General features: G+C 36.4%; 1 protein-coding gene across 2 annotated transcripts in view; it reads left to right on the plus strand.

Moving 5' to 3' along the window:
• Positions 1 to 16208, plus strand: part of PPME1 (protein phosphatase methylesterase 1) — an 88116-nt gene that overhangs the window by 16647 nt on the left and 55261 nt on the right. For both annotated transcript variants that reach the window (XM_028115870.2, XM_028115869.2), the window contains exons 2-3: positions 10281 to 10374; positions 10936 to 11028. In XM_028115870.2, coding sequence (XP_027971671.1) covers positions 10281 to 10374; positions 10936 to 11028 — 187 coding nt within the window. The remainder of the gene's footprint in view (positions 1 to 10280; positions 10375 to 10935; positions 11029 to 16208) is intronic.

Consider the following 16208-nt stretch of genomic DNA (forward strand, 5'->3'; position numbering starts at 1 on the left):
CTGGACTCAGACAGTAGGTATGTGACAACAAAAGTAAAGCAACAGGATGGAAGCAGGGGTTAAGTGAAGATATACATTCTGTCTTATAGACACACTTATGGCTTGCTCCCTCACTTTCGGGTCTTTGCTTAAAGATGCCTTCCCTAACCACCTGATTTAAAACTACAGCCCTTCCTAACCTGGCATTCATTGTCCCCCTCCCCCCCCCCCCGGCTTAATTTTTTTCCGTGACACTACTACCTGACAAATTTTTACTTATGTCTCCTTCTATTGGAGTGCAAACACCAGAATAGTAGGGGGTTTTGTCTGTTTTGTTCACTGAAGTATCCCCAGTACCTAAAATAGTATCTTGTAGGTGCTCAGTGAATGTTTGTTGAATGAGTAAACAAATGATACTATTCAGATCTTTTCCCAGAAGGCTAACAGCTAGTCTTATGACCCCAGGCAGGAGGTTGGAGGATTTCTGTCTGGAGAAATGACTGGCCTGAGAGAAAAGACAAGCATTGATGTTTGGGGGAAGAGTCCCCTATTTAAAAGGTTACATCTCTACTTATTAACTGTATAGTCATATTCAATAGTCAGCAAGCCCTGTTCTCTCATAGAATCACCAATTATTCAGGGAAAGCCTCTAACACAAAAGACAGATACCAAGGCAAAATGAGAAAAGGAAACAATAATGCATAGAACAAAAGAAAATCCTAAAAAAAACTCGTATCTCTTGTCAGAGACAAGAGACAATATGGTATCTATGAGACAGGAATAAGACGCTCTTTTAAAAAAGGGGGGGACCTGGTTTCAGAGAACAAGAAATAGCTGTTGAGAATGAAAATATGTATAGTAGATACAAATTCAGTAGAAGAGAAAGTTTAAGGAATCTTCTAGACAGTCGCATGTTCTAGTTTAAGACTAAAATTTAGAAATATGGGAGATAAAAAGATTCTTAGTAAAAAAAAAATCTCAACAATAACACCTTGCTTAGAAGATGATAGAAAAATGCCTTAAATTTTGAGAATATCTAGCCTAAAATTGGTTTGGCTAGTATCTGCCTACAACATCTTTGTCTCTTTTATTTTAGAACATTTGTCTCTTTTACATAGTATATAGCTGGAATTTCAAAAAAAAAAATCTCCTCTGAGAATATTTGTTTCAGATCAGCTTCATTTTTTTGCATGGATTATCCTAGAGAATATTCTAGTGAGTTTAGTCTATCCTTGATATATTTGGATTTATTTCTACGATCTTATTTTGTATTTTGTTCCATCTGACCTGGCTTCTCATTCTATTTTTTTAAATTTATAATCTATTCTTTGAGTGGTTACCTTAACATTTTTTGTTAACAGTTTTATTGAGATGAAGTTCACATGCCATACAACTGACCCATTTAGAGTATACACTTTTTTTTAGCATGGTAACATAGTTCCACAGTGAATTTTGCAACGTGTTCAGCACCCTAAAAAGAAATCCTTATACCCATTAGCAGTCAGCCCTCAGGTTCCCTCAAACCTCCCAGCCCTAGGCATCTACTAATCTAATTTCTATCTGTAGATTTACCTAATCTGGACATTTACCATAATGGAATTATAAGTGTATGTGATCTTTTGTGATTGGCCTCTTTCACTCAACATAGTATTTTCCAGGTTCATACATGTTGTACCAGGTTGTAAAACTTCATTCCTTTTTTTGACGAATGATATTCTGTTGTTTGGATATGAGATTTTATTTATCCATTCAGTGGTTGATGGACATTTGAGTTGTTTCTACATTTTAGCTATTACAAACAATGCTGCTGTGAACATTTGTATACATGGTTTTTAAAAAATTTTTATTGTTATGTTAATCACCATACATTACATCATTAGTTTTTGATGTAGTGTTCCATGATTCATTGTTTGTGCATAACACCCAGTGCTCCATGCCGTATACATGTTTTAAAGTGGACATTCGTTTTCATTTCCCTTGGGTATACCTAGGAGTGAAATTGCTAGATCACATGGTATCTCTCAGTGTTTAATCTTTTGAGGAACTGACAAACTATTTTCCAAAGCGGCTGCCCAATTTTATATTCTCATCAGCAATATATGTGGGTTCTAATTTTCCACATCCTTAGCAAAACACTTGTTATTATTGATCTTTTTGTTTATAGCCATCCTGGTTGTGTAAAGTGGTTCTTCATTGTGTTTTTTTTTTTTATTTGAGAGAGAGAAAATGAGAGATAGAGAGCATGAGAGGGAAGAGGGTCAGAGGGAGAAGCAGACTCCCCGCTGAGCAGGGAGCCTGATGTGGGACTCGATCCTGGGACTCCAGGATCATGACCTGAGCCGAAGGCAGTCACTTAACCAACTGAGCCACCCAGGCGCCCCATCGTGGTTTTGATTTGCATTTCTCTAGTAACTAATGATGCTGTATATTTTTTTATGTTCTTATTGGCCATTTGTAGCTGTTCTCTGGAGAAATGTGTATTCTAATCATTTGCTCATTTTAAAAAATGGGTTGTCTCTATACTGAGTTGTGAGTTTTTTATGTATTCTAGATACAAGTCCCTTATCGGATCTATGATTTGCAAGTGTTTTCTTCCACTCTGTGGGTTGTCTTTTCATGTTTTTGATGGTGTCCTTTGAAGCACAAACATATTTAATTTTGATAAGTTCATTTTATCTTTTTCTTGTGCTTTTGATGTATCATAGCTATGAAGCCATTGCCTAACCCAGAATCATGAAGATTTATGCTTATGTTTTCTTCTTGGAGTTTTATAGTTTTAACTCTTTTATCTGTTGGTCTGTGATCCATTTTAAGTTAATTTCTGTGTATGATGTGAGGAATGGGTCCACTTTCATTCCCTTGTATGTGAATATCCAATGAAAAGACTCCTCTTTCCCTACTGACTTATCTTGGCATTCTTTTCAGGGATCAATTGATCATAAATATTTAGATTCATTTCTTAACTCTCAATTCCATATTGATTTATATATCTGTCCATATATCAGTACCACACTGTCTGGATTACTATAGCTTTGTAGTAAGTTTTGAAATCATGAAGTATGAGTCTTCCAACTTTGTCTTTCTTTAAAGAAATTGTTTTGACTATTTTGGGTTCCTTGAATTTCCATATGAATTTTAGGATAAGCTTGTCAATTTCTGCAAAGAAGCCAGATGTAATCTTGATAGGTATTGCTTCGAATCCGTAAATCTTTTTGGGGAACATTGCCATTTTAACAATATTAAATCTTCTGATTCATGAATGTGGCAGGTGCCCTTGTATTTATTTATGCCTTCTTAAATTTCTTTCAGCAACATTATGTAGTTTTCAGTGTATAGTGTTACTACATTTCTTTGTTTAAATTTATTTCTAAGTATTTTTTTCTGGCCAATGATATTATAAATGAAATTGTTTTCTTAATTTCATTTTGGATTGTTCATTGCAAGTGATAAAAATACAATTGATTTTTGTATATTGATCTTGTGTTCTGCGACCTTAGTGAATTTGTTAACCAGTTCTTGTAGTTTTTTTTAATGGATTCCTTAGATTTTGCCCGAGGCATTTAAACATGAGTACTTAATCTATAGAAGTCCCAAGTTTAATCAATATTCCTGACATTCTTCTGAAATAATACAAAGACTTTAGAAATCTGTGGCAGCCAGAATAATGGCACCTCAAAGATGCTCAGGTTCTATCTATAAAATATTTATTATTTTACATGGCAGAGGAAAATTAAGGTTGTTAATCAGTTGACTTTGAAATAGATTATCCTGGGGCACCTGGGTGGCTCAGTTGGTTAAGCATCTGCTTTCGGCTCAGGTCATGATTCCAGGGTCCTGGATTGAGTCCCTCACTGGGCTCCCAGCTCAGTGGGGAACCTCCTTCTCTCTCTCCCTCTGCTGCTCCCCTTCTTGTGCTTTCTCTCTCTGTCAAATAAATAAGTAAAATATTAAAAATAAAATAGATTATCCTGAATTGGGGTGGGCCCAATGTAATCACATGTGTCCTTTATTTTTTTTAAGTTTTATACTAAAACTATAGTATGTAGTTTTTGTTTTTTTTTTTTTACAAATTGTTGGACATAATAATTCATCTCTGTTAGTTCAAAATTTTAGAATTGACTTGGATTCTACTATCAGTCATCTTCCATATCTTGAACACTTCTGAGATTTGTTGATTGCCTTTTTTAAAGATCTTTCTATGTTTTCCTCCTTTTTAATTCCATTGCCAGTCTAGACTCCCCTCTTCTTTTTGTTTTTTTAATTTTATTTTATTATGTTAGTCATCTTACATTACATCATTAGTTTTTGATGTAGTGTTCCATGATTTATTGTTTGCGTATAACACCCAGTGCTCCATTCAAGACGTGCCCTCCTTAATACCTATCACCGGGCTAACCCATCCCCACACCCCCCTCACCTCTAAAACCCTCAGCTTGTTTCTCAGAGTCCATAGTCTCTCATGGTTTGTCTCCCCCTCCAATTTCCCCCCCTTCATTTTTCCCTTCCTACTATCTTGCTTCAGAGGTACAGGTCTGTGATTCATCAGTCTTACATAGTTCACAGTACTCACCATAGCACATACCCTCCCCAATATCCATCACCCAACCATCCCATCCCTCCCACCCCCCACCACTCCAGCAACCCTCAGTTTATTTCCTGAGATTAAGAATTCCTCATATCAGGGGCACCTGGGTGGCTCAGTCGTTAAGCATCTGCCTTCGGCTCAGGTCATGATCCCAGGGTCCGGGGATTGAGCCCCGCATCCGGCTCCCTGCTCAGCAGGAGGCCTGCTTCTCCCTCTCCCACTCCCCCTGCTTGTGTGCCTGCTGTCGCTATCTCTCTCTCTGTCAAATAAATAAATAAAATCTTTAAAAAAAAAAAAGAATTCCTCATATCAGTGAGACCATACGATACATGTCTTTCTCAGATTGACTTATTCCACTTGGCATAATACCCTCTAGTTCCATCCCCATCATTGCAAATGGCAAGATTTTTTTTTGATGGCTGCATAATATTCCATTGTATGTATGTATTGTATGTATGTGTGTATATATATATATACACGACATATTCTTTATCCATTCATCTGTTGTTGGACATCTTGGCTCTTTCCATAGTTTGGCTATTGTGGACATTGCTGCTATAAACATTGGGGTGCATGTACCCCTTCGGATGACTACATTTGTGTCTTCGGGGTAAATACCCAGTAGTGCAATTTTTGGGAGATATGGTAGCTCTATTTTCGACTTTTTGAGGAACCTCCATACTGCTTTCCAGAGTGGCTGCACCAGCTTGTGTTCCCACCAACAGTGTAGGAGGGTTCCCCTTTCTCTGCATCCTCTCCAACATTTGTTGTTTCCTGACTTGTTAATTTTAGCCATTCTGACTGGTGTGAGGTGGTATCTCATTGAGGTTTTGATTTGGATTTCCCTGATGCGGAGTGATGTTGAGCACTTTCTCATGTGTCTGTTGGCCATTTGGATGTCTTCTTTGGAAAAAATGTCTGTTCATGTCTTCTGCCCATTTCTTGATTGGATTATTTGTTCTTTGGGTGTTGAGTTTGAGAAGTTCTTTATAGATTGTGGATATTAGCCTTTTTATCTGATATGTCATTTGCAAATATCTTCTCCCATTCTGTCAGTTGTCTTTTGGTTTTGTTGACTGTTTCCTTTGCTGTGCAAAGGCTTTTTATCTTGTTGAAGTCCCAATAGTTCATTTTTGCCCTTGCTTCCCTTGCCTTTGGCGATGTTTCTAGGAAGAAGTTGCTGCGGCTGAGGTGAAGAGGTTGCTGCCTGTGTTCTCCTCTAGGATTTTGATGGATTCCTGTCTCACATTTAATAGACTCCTCTCTTCTAAGCAGATTATTGCAGCAACATTTTTTTCCCAGAATCAAGTCCATCTTGGACCTTTTGCCACATTGACTTTTCTGAAATACTTTAATCTGAACCATCCAAACTCTATCAGACTTTTGGGGCCCTAACACACAAATAACAGAAAAAGAACATATATTCCCCACCTTATTATATCTAATATCATTCTTTCTCCATCATCTGCTTTTAGTTCTGTCAGCTTCTTTTAGTTTTTCAAAACCATTGTACTTATTTCTACCTTATTGCATTTAGCTATTTTTGTGTGTCTTTTATCAGTGTTCCCTATGACAGGCACCATACTGGGTCCTTATTTGTGCCCTTCTGCCTAACTGATATGTCTTCCTTACCCTTCCCTATTTCTGTCAGTCCAAATTCTGTCTATCCTTCAATGCCTAGCTTAACTGTTATTTTTTCTTTGAAACCCTTTTTTATTTCCCAAACTAAAAGTAATCTTTTTTTTTTTTTTAAACTAATCTTTATTCCCTCCTTTGAACATTCACAGCACTTTAGCTGTACCTCTTAGGGCATTTAACTCTACCTTATGTTAGATATTTACATATTTAACATTAGCTTCTTTTTTTTAAAATATTTATTTATTTGACAGAGAGAGACACAGCGAGAGAGGGAACACAGCAGGGGGCAGGGGGAGTGGGAGAGGGAGAAGCAGGCTTCCCGCGGAGCAGGGAGCCCGATGCGGGGCTCAATCCCAGGACCCTGGGATCATGACCCGAGCCGAAGGCAGACACTTAACGACTGAGACACCCAGGCACCCCTTAACATTAGCTTCTTAAGAGCATAGGCATTGTATCACTAGTTTTATAATTATCCCAGCATCTCCCATCATCCCACCTCAGTTCTAGCTTGATACATATAACAGGTTCTTGTGAATAAGTCCTCATTTTTAAAGTATAAATTAACCTTGGGACACCTGTGTGGCTCAGTTAGTTAAATGTCCAACTCTTGATTTCAGCTCAGGTCATGATCTTAGGGTCATGAGATCAAGTCCTGTGTCGGCCTCTGTGCTGGGTGTGGAGCCTGCTTAAGATTCTCTCTCTCTCCCTCTGCCCCTCCCCCCATGCGTGTTCCCTTTCTCTCTCTCTTAAAAAAAAAATTATAAAGTATATATTAACTTTGTTAGGTTTTTGCAAGTTTTTTTTATTACTTCAAAATTCTTCCACTATGACTCCAGGGAGAAAAAAAGTCATTAATTTATTTTAAAAATTATAACTAAAAAGCCTACATGGGCTGTAATGACTATAAAATAGGTAGGCATAGAATAAAGAGCAAACTATTTTTATGGGGTTTTTTTTGAAGATTTTATTTATTTGACAGAGAGAGACACAGCGAGAGAGGGAATGCAAGCAGGGGGAGTGGGAGAGGGAGAAGCAGGCTTCCCACTGAGCAGGGAGCCTGATGCAGGGCTCGAGCCCAGGGCCCTGGGATCATGACCTGAGCCGAATGCAGACGCTTAATGACTGAGCCACCCAGGCGCCCCAAAAGCAAACTATTTTTAAAAAGAACTAAAACTACATCCCTAAAATACAGAGTATTCTTTCTGATGAGAATGTAAAGATCAATATAAGATCCTTGCTATCTACTTCATGTCTAACATTGGTTGCAAAATTCCTGAACTTGTAGAGTATATAAACAATTAGATTTCCAAAGGAGTATCCCAGAAAAATTTCTGTGCAAGTAGTAACAACCTTTGGAGGTATAGATTATAAGACTCTTTAACCAGATGTGAATTACTCATATGTTGGTATACACTGGGTAGTCCCTAGAACTTTTTTTTTTCTTAATGAAGGGAATTAGAAGTGGAAGGTGTTCTCCTAGGAATAATTTCTACTTATACAAACTAATTTTTCTTTAACTGGTGATTTTTTTCTGGTCCCTGGCTAACTTGAAAAGCTTCTGTGACCTTTGCAAAGACTCTGAAAAGGAAATTTCTGATAATATATTCTAAAGCCTTATTAACTTTTCAGAAGCATAAATGAAAGAGAGAGAGAGAGAGAAAGGATCTGAGAATTAATATAGCATTGGGGTAAAGAGCAGAGGCTTTGAAGAGGGATGGAATTGGATTTGAATCCTGTTACTGCCACTCACTTAGTAGTTAGTTGTATAACCTTGGGTAAGTTACTTTATATCTCTAAATCTGTTATATCTGTAATGGGGGTAAAAATAACTCAAGAGTTTTATGAGGATTAAATGGAATCATGCCTGTAAATTACTTGGCAGAGTGATTCACTGTTGTTGCACAGTAAATGTTAGATACTATTACTGTGATGATATCCTAGGGCAGCCATTAAAAATTCATCCATAGATCCTTAGAATCCATTATGACATGTTTGACATGCCATGTGTGGTTGTTATACTCAAATTAGTATATGCATAGGTGGATTTGTGAGTGACTAATGAGTCAGTAGAATTAAGAATTCTACTTTTAGTTTTCCAGTAGGAACTCAAGTGCAACTAGCAAACCAGAAAAAATAAGTCTATGTTGAAGTTGGAGTTTACTTTTGCATAGGTAGTTTTTCTATCAGGAGATAGGATTTTACCCATTTACAGAGCAACTACTAAATGCCAGTTGTATTAGATTCTTTTAAAAGGTATGTTATTTGGGGAACCTGGGTAGCTCAGTCAGTTAAGTGTCCAACTCTTGGTTTCAGCTCGGGTCATGAGATCGGCCCCATGTCAAGCTCCCCACAGAGTGTGGAGCCTGCTTAAGATTCTCTCCCTCTCCCTTCTCCCCCCTCCCCCTTACTTCTCCCACCCTCCCCACACACATGTGCGCTCTCTCTCTCTCTCTAAAAAAAAAAATGAAAGAAAAGAAATCATATTTTATGCAGTTGCTATAATCCAAGGCAGAAAGAATTTAAATAATTTGAATTTGCCCAAATCCATACTGTAACTGTTAGGGATTTGCAGGGTATTATAGGGAAATGGTAGGAACTGTGAGGAATTTGAACTCTTCTCTCATTCCAAATCATTTACCTTTGTATTCCTAGCACCCCTCTTTCAACTTGGGGAACTTTAAAAATTATCAGTGCCTATGTCACACTTCAAGCATTTAAAGCAATTTCTAGAAGTGAAACCCAAGCATCAGTATTTTTAAAAGCTCCTTAGGTGATTATTGTTATATGAATTGAGAACTACTGATCTGTTCAGTGCCAGAAGAGAGTAGATGTTCAATAAATGTTTGATTGTTGAAAGAATGTATACCTAATGGTGCAGTTGCTCCATTGTAATTCCCATATTATAGTCCACCTAGAGTGCTTTTGTACTAACTCAAGTCTTTCAAAGGGGCTTTGTATTATACTTTGTATATATTCTCAGTTTGCCCCCATGGCATATATAGGAAGATATTTGGCAGGAGGTAACGTTTTGTGGCTGACAGAATTCTGAATTTCCTCCATTACTGAGGAAAATAGGTATGGCAATAGGGTAAGGCTCAGGATTCCTTTCTTGTATTTCATCCAAGGTTGAAGACATAGGTTATAAATAGACATTTAGTGGTTATTTTTGTTTTAGAATAATTTTTTAAAAATAATTTGTGATTCAAAAATCAAAAGATAGAAAGGGATGTACATTGAAAATTGTCCCTCTCATCTCCCAGTCATAGTTCCCCTCCCAGAATATATCAAATGTTATATCAGTATTCTTCCAGAGATATTCTAAACATATATAAGAAATTATATTTACACATACTTCCCATTTTTACCCAAAAGTAGTATGGTGCATCGTTTGTTTACTTAACAGTGTATCTATATACAAAGAATATAATCAGCATATAATTGCTTCCACCTTTTTATAACTATTATTTCTCTGTGTACCACAACTTATTTTCATCTATCACCTGTTGTTGGATATTTAAGTTGTTTCTAATTTTCTCTATTATAAACAATGCTACATTAAATAGATAAGTCATTTCACTTCTGCATCAATGTATCTTTGGATAAATTACTAGAAGTTCAAGGCATTGCCAGTTTGCCTTTTATGAAGGTGGTATATTGATGGGTTGGAAGTAATAAAAAAAGCATGAAATAATGTGAGGGATTGAAAATATAAAGAAGAAATACTGACCAAAAAAGACTATTGCAGGAATGATATTAAAGTGGCTTGAGAGGATAGGACAGAGCAAGGAGAGAGAACTAGTAGGTTTTGTGGTGTATATACATGAGATATATTTGTGATTAAAATATACTAATAAATTTTTTAAAATCCTAGCAATTTTACTCTTAAATCTTAACTTGAACTTTTTAAAACACATCTTTAATGTGATGCTTTCTGTATGAAAACTGATCATTCTTTAAGAGATAATACCCTTGGAATTTTCCTTTCATATTTACATTTGGCATTTATTGATCAAGATTTTATCTTTTCATGCATAACTATTTTTTACATGAACTCTCTCTCTCTCTTTTTTTTCCTTAGCCCTGGAAGAAAGCGAGACTTTTCCCCTGTTTCTTGGAGTCAGTACTTTGAGTCCATGGAAGATGTAGAAGTAGAAAATGAAACTGGCAAGGATATATCCTTTGCAAAATGGTTTATTCTTTAGCAAGCTTATAATGCTGTGTAAGAAGACATATTCAGATTCTAAAATGTTCTTTAGTCCTGCTGTTTATCTCATTTTTATTCCCCACCTGTATTTGTACAGCATGGAATTTAACCTGTAAGTCTATGCCAATTTCGTACTTGGATATAATTGTCTAATGCATGGGGGAAGGATTAAGAATTAAATTCCTGAAACTGATATATCTCTTAAGGGCCCAGGGGAAGGTTTCATGAATCAGGTGAGTTGAATCAGTTTAGCATCTAGAAACCAGGGACTAAATGTCCTCATTAGGGCAAAGGGTGTCTTTTTTTTTGTCCCCGTTGAAAAAGTGGTCATACTGGCTCCATGCTTCAAAAACAGGTTTGGTATTTCAGAAACTTTTATTTAAGTGTCTCTTAAGTTTGGAAGTCTGCAGCTTTACATAAAGCCTCGTGTACTGCCTGAGTTTTCTAGTCAGTATTATTAATGATTAAATAATCAATCAAAAACTTCAGTGAGCAAAAGCTTAGATATAATATCTTTAACTATTCATACACTTTTCGAGTTTATAAGAGTGGTTCAGAGGGTCCTGTTCTACTCCTTCTGCATGGAGGAGGCCATTCTGCCCTTTCCTGGGCTGTGTTCACGGTAAGTAAGTAGTTGATAATAGAAGTTGATGTTAGCACAATCATTGTTCACTTCTGGATGAATTTGACTAACCTAATTCTTCCTTCTGTGTTCATTCATATAGCTTGATATAAGAACGGTATGGGTGTGAGTTGATTGTGAATATTTTTCATGTTAGGTCCAAGATCACATGTTCTTTAAAGTTCTTAACTGGGGTAAGCTTTAGTGCATGAATTCTTCAAACATTTTATAAAATGTTCTATATATATTGCATTGGGATGAGGGAGATGGGTTTTGTTCCTTGTCAAACGTGGGGGTCTGTATCTAAGTAATCTAAGAAATAGATAAGCAGAAATATTCTATTCAAGTTCTTTAGGTAGAGATAATGTTTGTCTTTATTTGTCTCCTTCATAGACCCTAGCATAGTACTTTGCACATGGAGATGTTCCCTAACTATTTGGAAAGATTTTTTTCTTTTTTAAAATAATGCTTTATATTTTAATGATACTTGTGAGCTACTGGGAAGTAAACAATATTTAGTTGATGGTACCCTTGTCTAGAGTAGAAGATGTATGTCTATGTCAATGCTACCAGTTCTAGATCTTCCTGATGTTCTTGACTCTGTGCAAGGAGAGGTGCTGCTAAGGAAAATACTAGCAACATTCCTATTAAAATGAGATTGTCCTTTCTTTTGGCTTATATCAGGGAGATTTACCTACTTCTGTTTACCTCTAAGGAGTCTGAGGGACAGAAAATGGGAGCAAGTGGGAATGCAGTGCTAGGTAACTGGAGCTAGATGGCTATGGAATTGAGGAGGGCCCTGAACATACCGTTATGTTCCTGGCAGCAGGATTACTGGGAATAGTTCTCAACACATAGGCACTTACTCATCTGTTATTAAATTATTAAATGATTTGATTCCTATCTTGTTTGCTACTTCCTTTCAAAGTAGCAAACTTTAGGACATAGCTGATTTGCCTCTAAGTGCCAGGCTCTTTCATCTCCCTACACCTGTGTCATCCAATAGAAATATAATGCAAACCATATATGTAAATTTTTTGCCACATATGTAATTTTAAAATCTAGTAGAGACATAAAATAGGTAAAAAGAAACAGGTGAAATTGTTTCTAATAATATATATCTTATTTAACCCATTGTACCCAAAGTAGTATCATTTTAATAGATAATCAGTATAAAATTTACTACTGAGATATTTCACTTTATTTTTTATACTGTCTTTGAAATTCAGTGTGTATTATAGGCACTTATAACACAGCTCCAGTTTGGACCCGCCACATTTCACATTTAGTAGCATCACTTTGATCATTAACATTCTAGATAACTAACAACTAGATAACTAGATTGTGAGGTGAAGACCATGGGTTAGTTATGCCTGGCACATAATTGTATGCTCAAGAAATGTTTCTTGAATGAATGAGTAATGGCATCACATGCCTGTTCCTAATGTAGCAACTATAGTAGTAAGCATATGTAGTATAGTAGTAAGTAAATGTACTCTGGTTGCCCTGAACCAATAGAACAAGACATGTAAGCCTTTATTCTCCAAATACAGTCTTCTTATACTTCAAGGTTTCTTTGAAAATTATGTAAAATAATGGACTGTGAAAACTGTAAATTTTAAAGTCATGTACAAATATTATAATAAGTGATTTGTTGACATATATTGATATTAAATATTTTTATCTCATAGAAATGATGAAATAACATGGAAAGTGACTGGCATAGAGGAAGTGATTGATAAATAACTGCTGACATTATTATACATGTTATTGTAGAGGAAATCTCTAGTTCTTCTTTTACCAAAGTATAGTCTACAGATTACAAGTGCCATGAGATATCAATGAAATAGGGGTTTTGTGATTAAATGAGCTTAAGAAATATAACATATAATATCTTTCTCCGATTTCTCTCAGAAATTCACTATATATCAGTATGTTATTAAAGCCTTCAGGATGTTCTTCTAAATAAATCTATTTCATTTCAACTATGTCTTCCAAATGTATTTGACCACTCAATTTCTTTTTTCTAAAACATCTGTTGGCATCCCATACTTTGTGAAAGTCTTTTATAGATAGGTCATTATGTCCCAGTTGTTTACCTGGTTTACTTGTATAATCAAGGAAATTCCTTACCACTGAGCTTAATAGCTGGTTAAATTTACCTGCCCTTTTTTGTTGTGATTCCTGACAGTGTACCAGCCCACTGAATGAGTTTATATGTGGTAGTGCTTTGAAAATAAAAACGGCTATGTAAAAGTTAGTGCTCTGGCAATTGACTTGACTCCAGAGGTCATATTTTTGTAAGCACTAGAACATGATCCAGAAGGCAGCCATGGCAAACAGCAGGAATAAGCCCAAGCACCTCATGATCCTGAGAGACAGACTTACCCTCAGACATCCACCCAGATGATGATTGGTACAATACTGTAGTAAAATAAAACAAAAAGACACTAGCATAGCAGCGGGACAAGTATACTGACAGCCAAAGGAAGAGATGAACAACTCTGATTGATATTTATGATGCTAGATCATGAGATCCTTGACAGCAGGAACTGTGCCTTACTCATTTTTGATATGACAGCATACAGGGCCTGTCCTGCAGTTGGTGCTCAATAGTTACTCCTTGAATAGTTAAAACTGACCTTGAACAATTAAGAAAAGAATAAATTTTGTTCATTGTATCCTGTTTGAGAAAGCAGAAAGGATGTAATCATTCTAAAGGCTTTATCAAATGTTAGTAAGTCATTTACATATGGCTGATACATAAAGTTATATAACATGGTTAGAAAAATCCCAGACACAGGATATGCAAGACCAAAGGACATGAAGACACAGTTCATGGAGAACAAACAGATATGAGAAAGTTCATACTCACTAGTAATCAGATATGATTCACATGGGAGGTATCATTTTTTTTAGATATCAAATTAATATTTTCTAAAATGAATTCTCAGTGTTGGCAAAGGCATTAGAAAACAAATACTTTCAAACACTGGGACTAGAAATCACATCTTCTAGCTCCTACTTCATTGTTCTTTTCCTTAGTGTCAAATAGAGCGCTCTTGGAAAGTAATTTAGCACTTTGATTGAATTATCAATATATTTATACCATTTGACACAGACGTCATACTTCTAGGAATCTGTTCTAAGGAAATAATACCAAATACGTGAAAAGCTGTTTGTCTAAAATTAGCAATCCCAGTGTCCAACAATAAGTAAATGGTTAAATAAACTGGATGTACCTATAAGACATAATATTATGCAATGTTTAAAAACAATTCTCCTAGGGGGCACCTGGGTGGCTCAGTCATTAAGTGTCTGCCTTCAGCTCAGGTCATGATCCCAGGGTCCTGGGATCAAGCCCTGCATTGGGCTCCCTGGTCAGTGGGAAGCCTGCTTCTCCCTCTTCCATTCCCCCTGCTTGTGTTCCCTCTCTCGCTCTGTCTCTCTCTGTCAAATAAATAAAATAATAAGAAAAAAAGGAAAAAAAATTAGAAAAAATAAAAACAATTCTCCAGGGGAGCCTGGGTGGCTCAGTCAGTTAGGTGTGTCTGCCTTTGGCTCGGGTCATGATCTCAGATCAAGCGCCTCATCAAGCTGCCTGCTCAGTGGGAAGCCTGTTTCTCCCTTTCTCTCTCTCTCGCAAATAAATACATAAAATATGAAAACAAAACAAACAATTCTTGGGGCACCTGGGTGGCTTGGTCAGTTAAGTGTCTGCCTTCGGCTCAGGTCATGATCCCAGGGTCTGGGATCAAGCCCCACGTCAGGCTCCCTGCTCAGTGGGAGCCTGCTTCTCCTCCTCCCTCTGCAGCTACCGCACATGTGCATGCGCGCTCTCTATCTCTCTGTCAAATAAATAAATAAGTCTTTAAAAAATACAAATAAATACATGCATGCATACATACAATTCTTCCTGGACACTTTGGAAAAAAACTGATTTTTTTCTGTTTTTTTTTTGTTTTCTAGATTTTGTTTTTCAGTTGTATGTATATATCTTATTACTTTTGTAACTTAAAGATTTGTTTTTTCTTAATGGAAACTATTTTCAGAGGAAAAAGTTTGTATTCAATTGAAAGTTTGTATTCAGTTCTGGATACCACAAGTTAAAGGGACACTGGCAGACTGGAACTTGTCCAGGAAAAAGCAGCCATGATTAGAATACTTGAAACTATAGCAGTCAAGGAGCAGTTGAAGGAACTGAAAATGTTTGGCCTGAATAAAGGAAAGACTTGGGAGATGTAATGTTTACCTTCAACTATAGTAATAATTTTTAAATGTCAACCAGATCTTTTAAACATTTACTAGATGCCAGTTACTGTGCTAAGTGCTTATGTGCATGATCCCATTTAATTCTTTCTGTATTTCTATAAAGTTAGGCAGATGAGAACATTGAAATTTAGAGGAATCACAGCCAATGACAGTACCAAAACTCAAATCTACCTATATCTGTCTCCAGTGTGCATGTTTCTCTGAAGACTGGTTCTGTACTACTGAAGAGTAAGGACTCAGGGCAGAAACCATGGAGCCATATTTTTGACACACATAAGGCAGAACTTGGAATGATTAGGACTATTTCAGAGCAGCTCAGGACTTCTACAGGGGAAAAGTAAGGATCATCTCAGTAGTGTACTAGCACAATGCATATTCGAGGATTTAATTATGAATGTATCTTTCAGAGTTCCTTCTTATCCAGCACTCTGTAAAATTCCTGGACCTGAATATAACTCATTTTCCATCTAAATGTTTTGTGGTTTTCTTTTTTTGGGAGGGTGATTCGGAGATTCACCCAAAGAAATCCTCTTAACTATCAAGAAAGCATTTTCTACTCTGGCTTTAGTAACAGGAGGAAAGTAAGTAAAAAGATAAATAAATACAGGTAAATAAAAGATATATATATATATAGTCATTTTTGTGGAACTAGCGAAGAGTTATAACTAATAGAGGGAAATTATGGTGTTTTAAAGGATCGGGTTTAGGTTTCTAGAAAATTAATTTTTTGCAATCCTTTATTCTTTGGGTATATCCAATAAAGTAGTTGTTACTATAATGATCATATATAGTGGGTTATACTTAGGACTCTGTAGCCTTCACCCATCGGCAAGTACTGGGTATAACAGACTGGCCTAATCACTGTTGGAGAATCCAGAACTAAGCAGAAATTGAAGTTTGACAGAAAG

This window comes from Eumetopias jubatus, unplaced genomic scaffold (assembly GCF_037043125.1).
Source record: "Eumetopias jubatus isolate StellerSeaLion01/CBP00866 unplaced genomic scaffold, mEumJub1_p1.0 scaffold_13, whole genome shotgun sequence".
In the NCBI taxonomy this organism is placed as follows: Eukaryota; Metazoa; Chordata; class Mammalia; order Carnivora; family Otariidae; genus Eumetopias; species Eumetopias jubatus.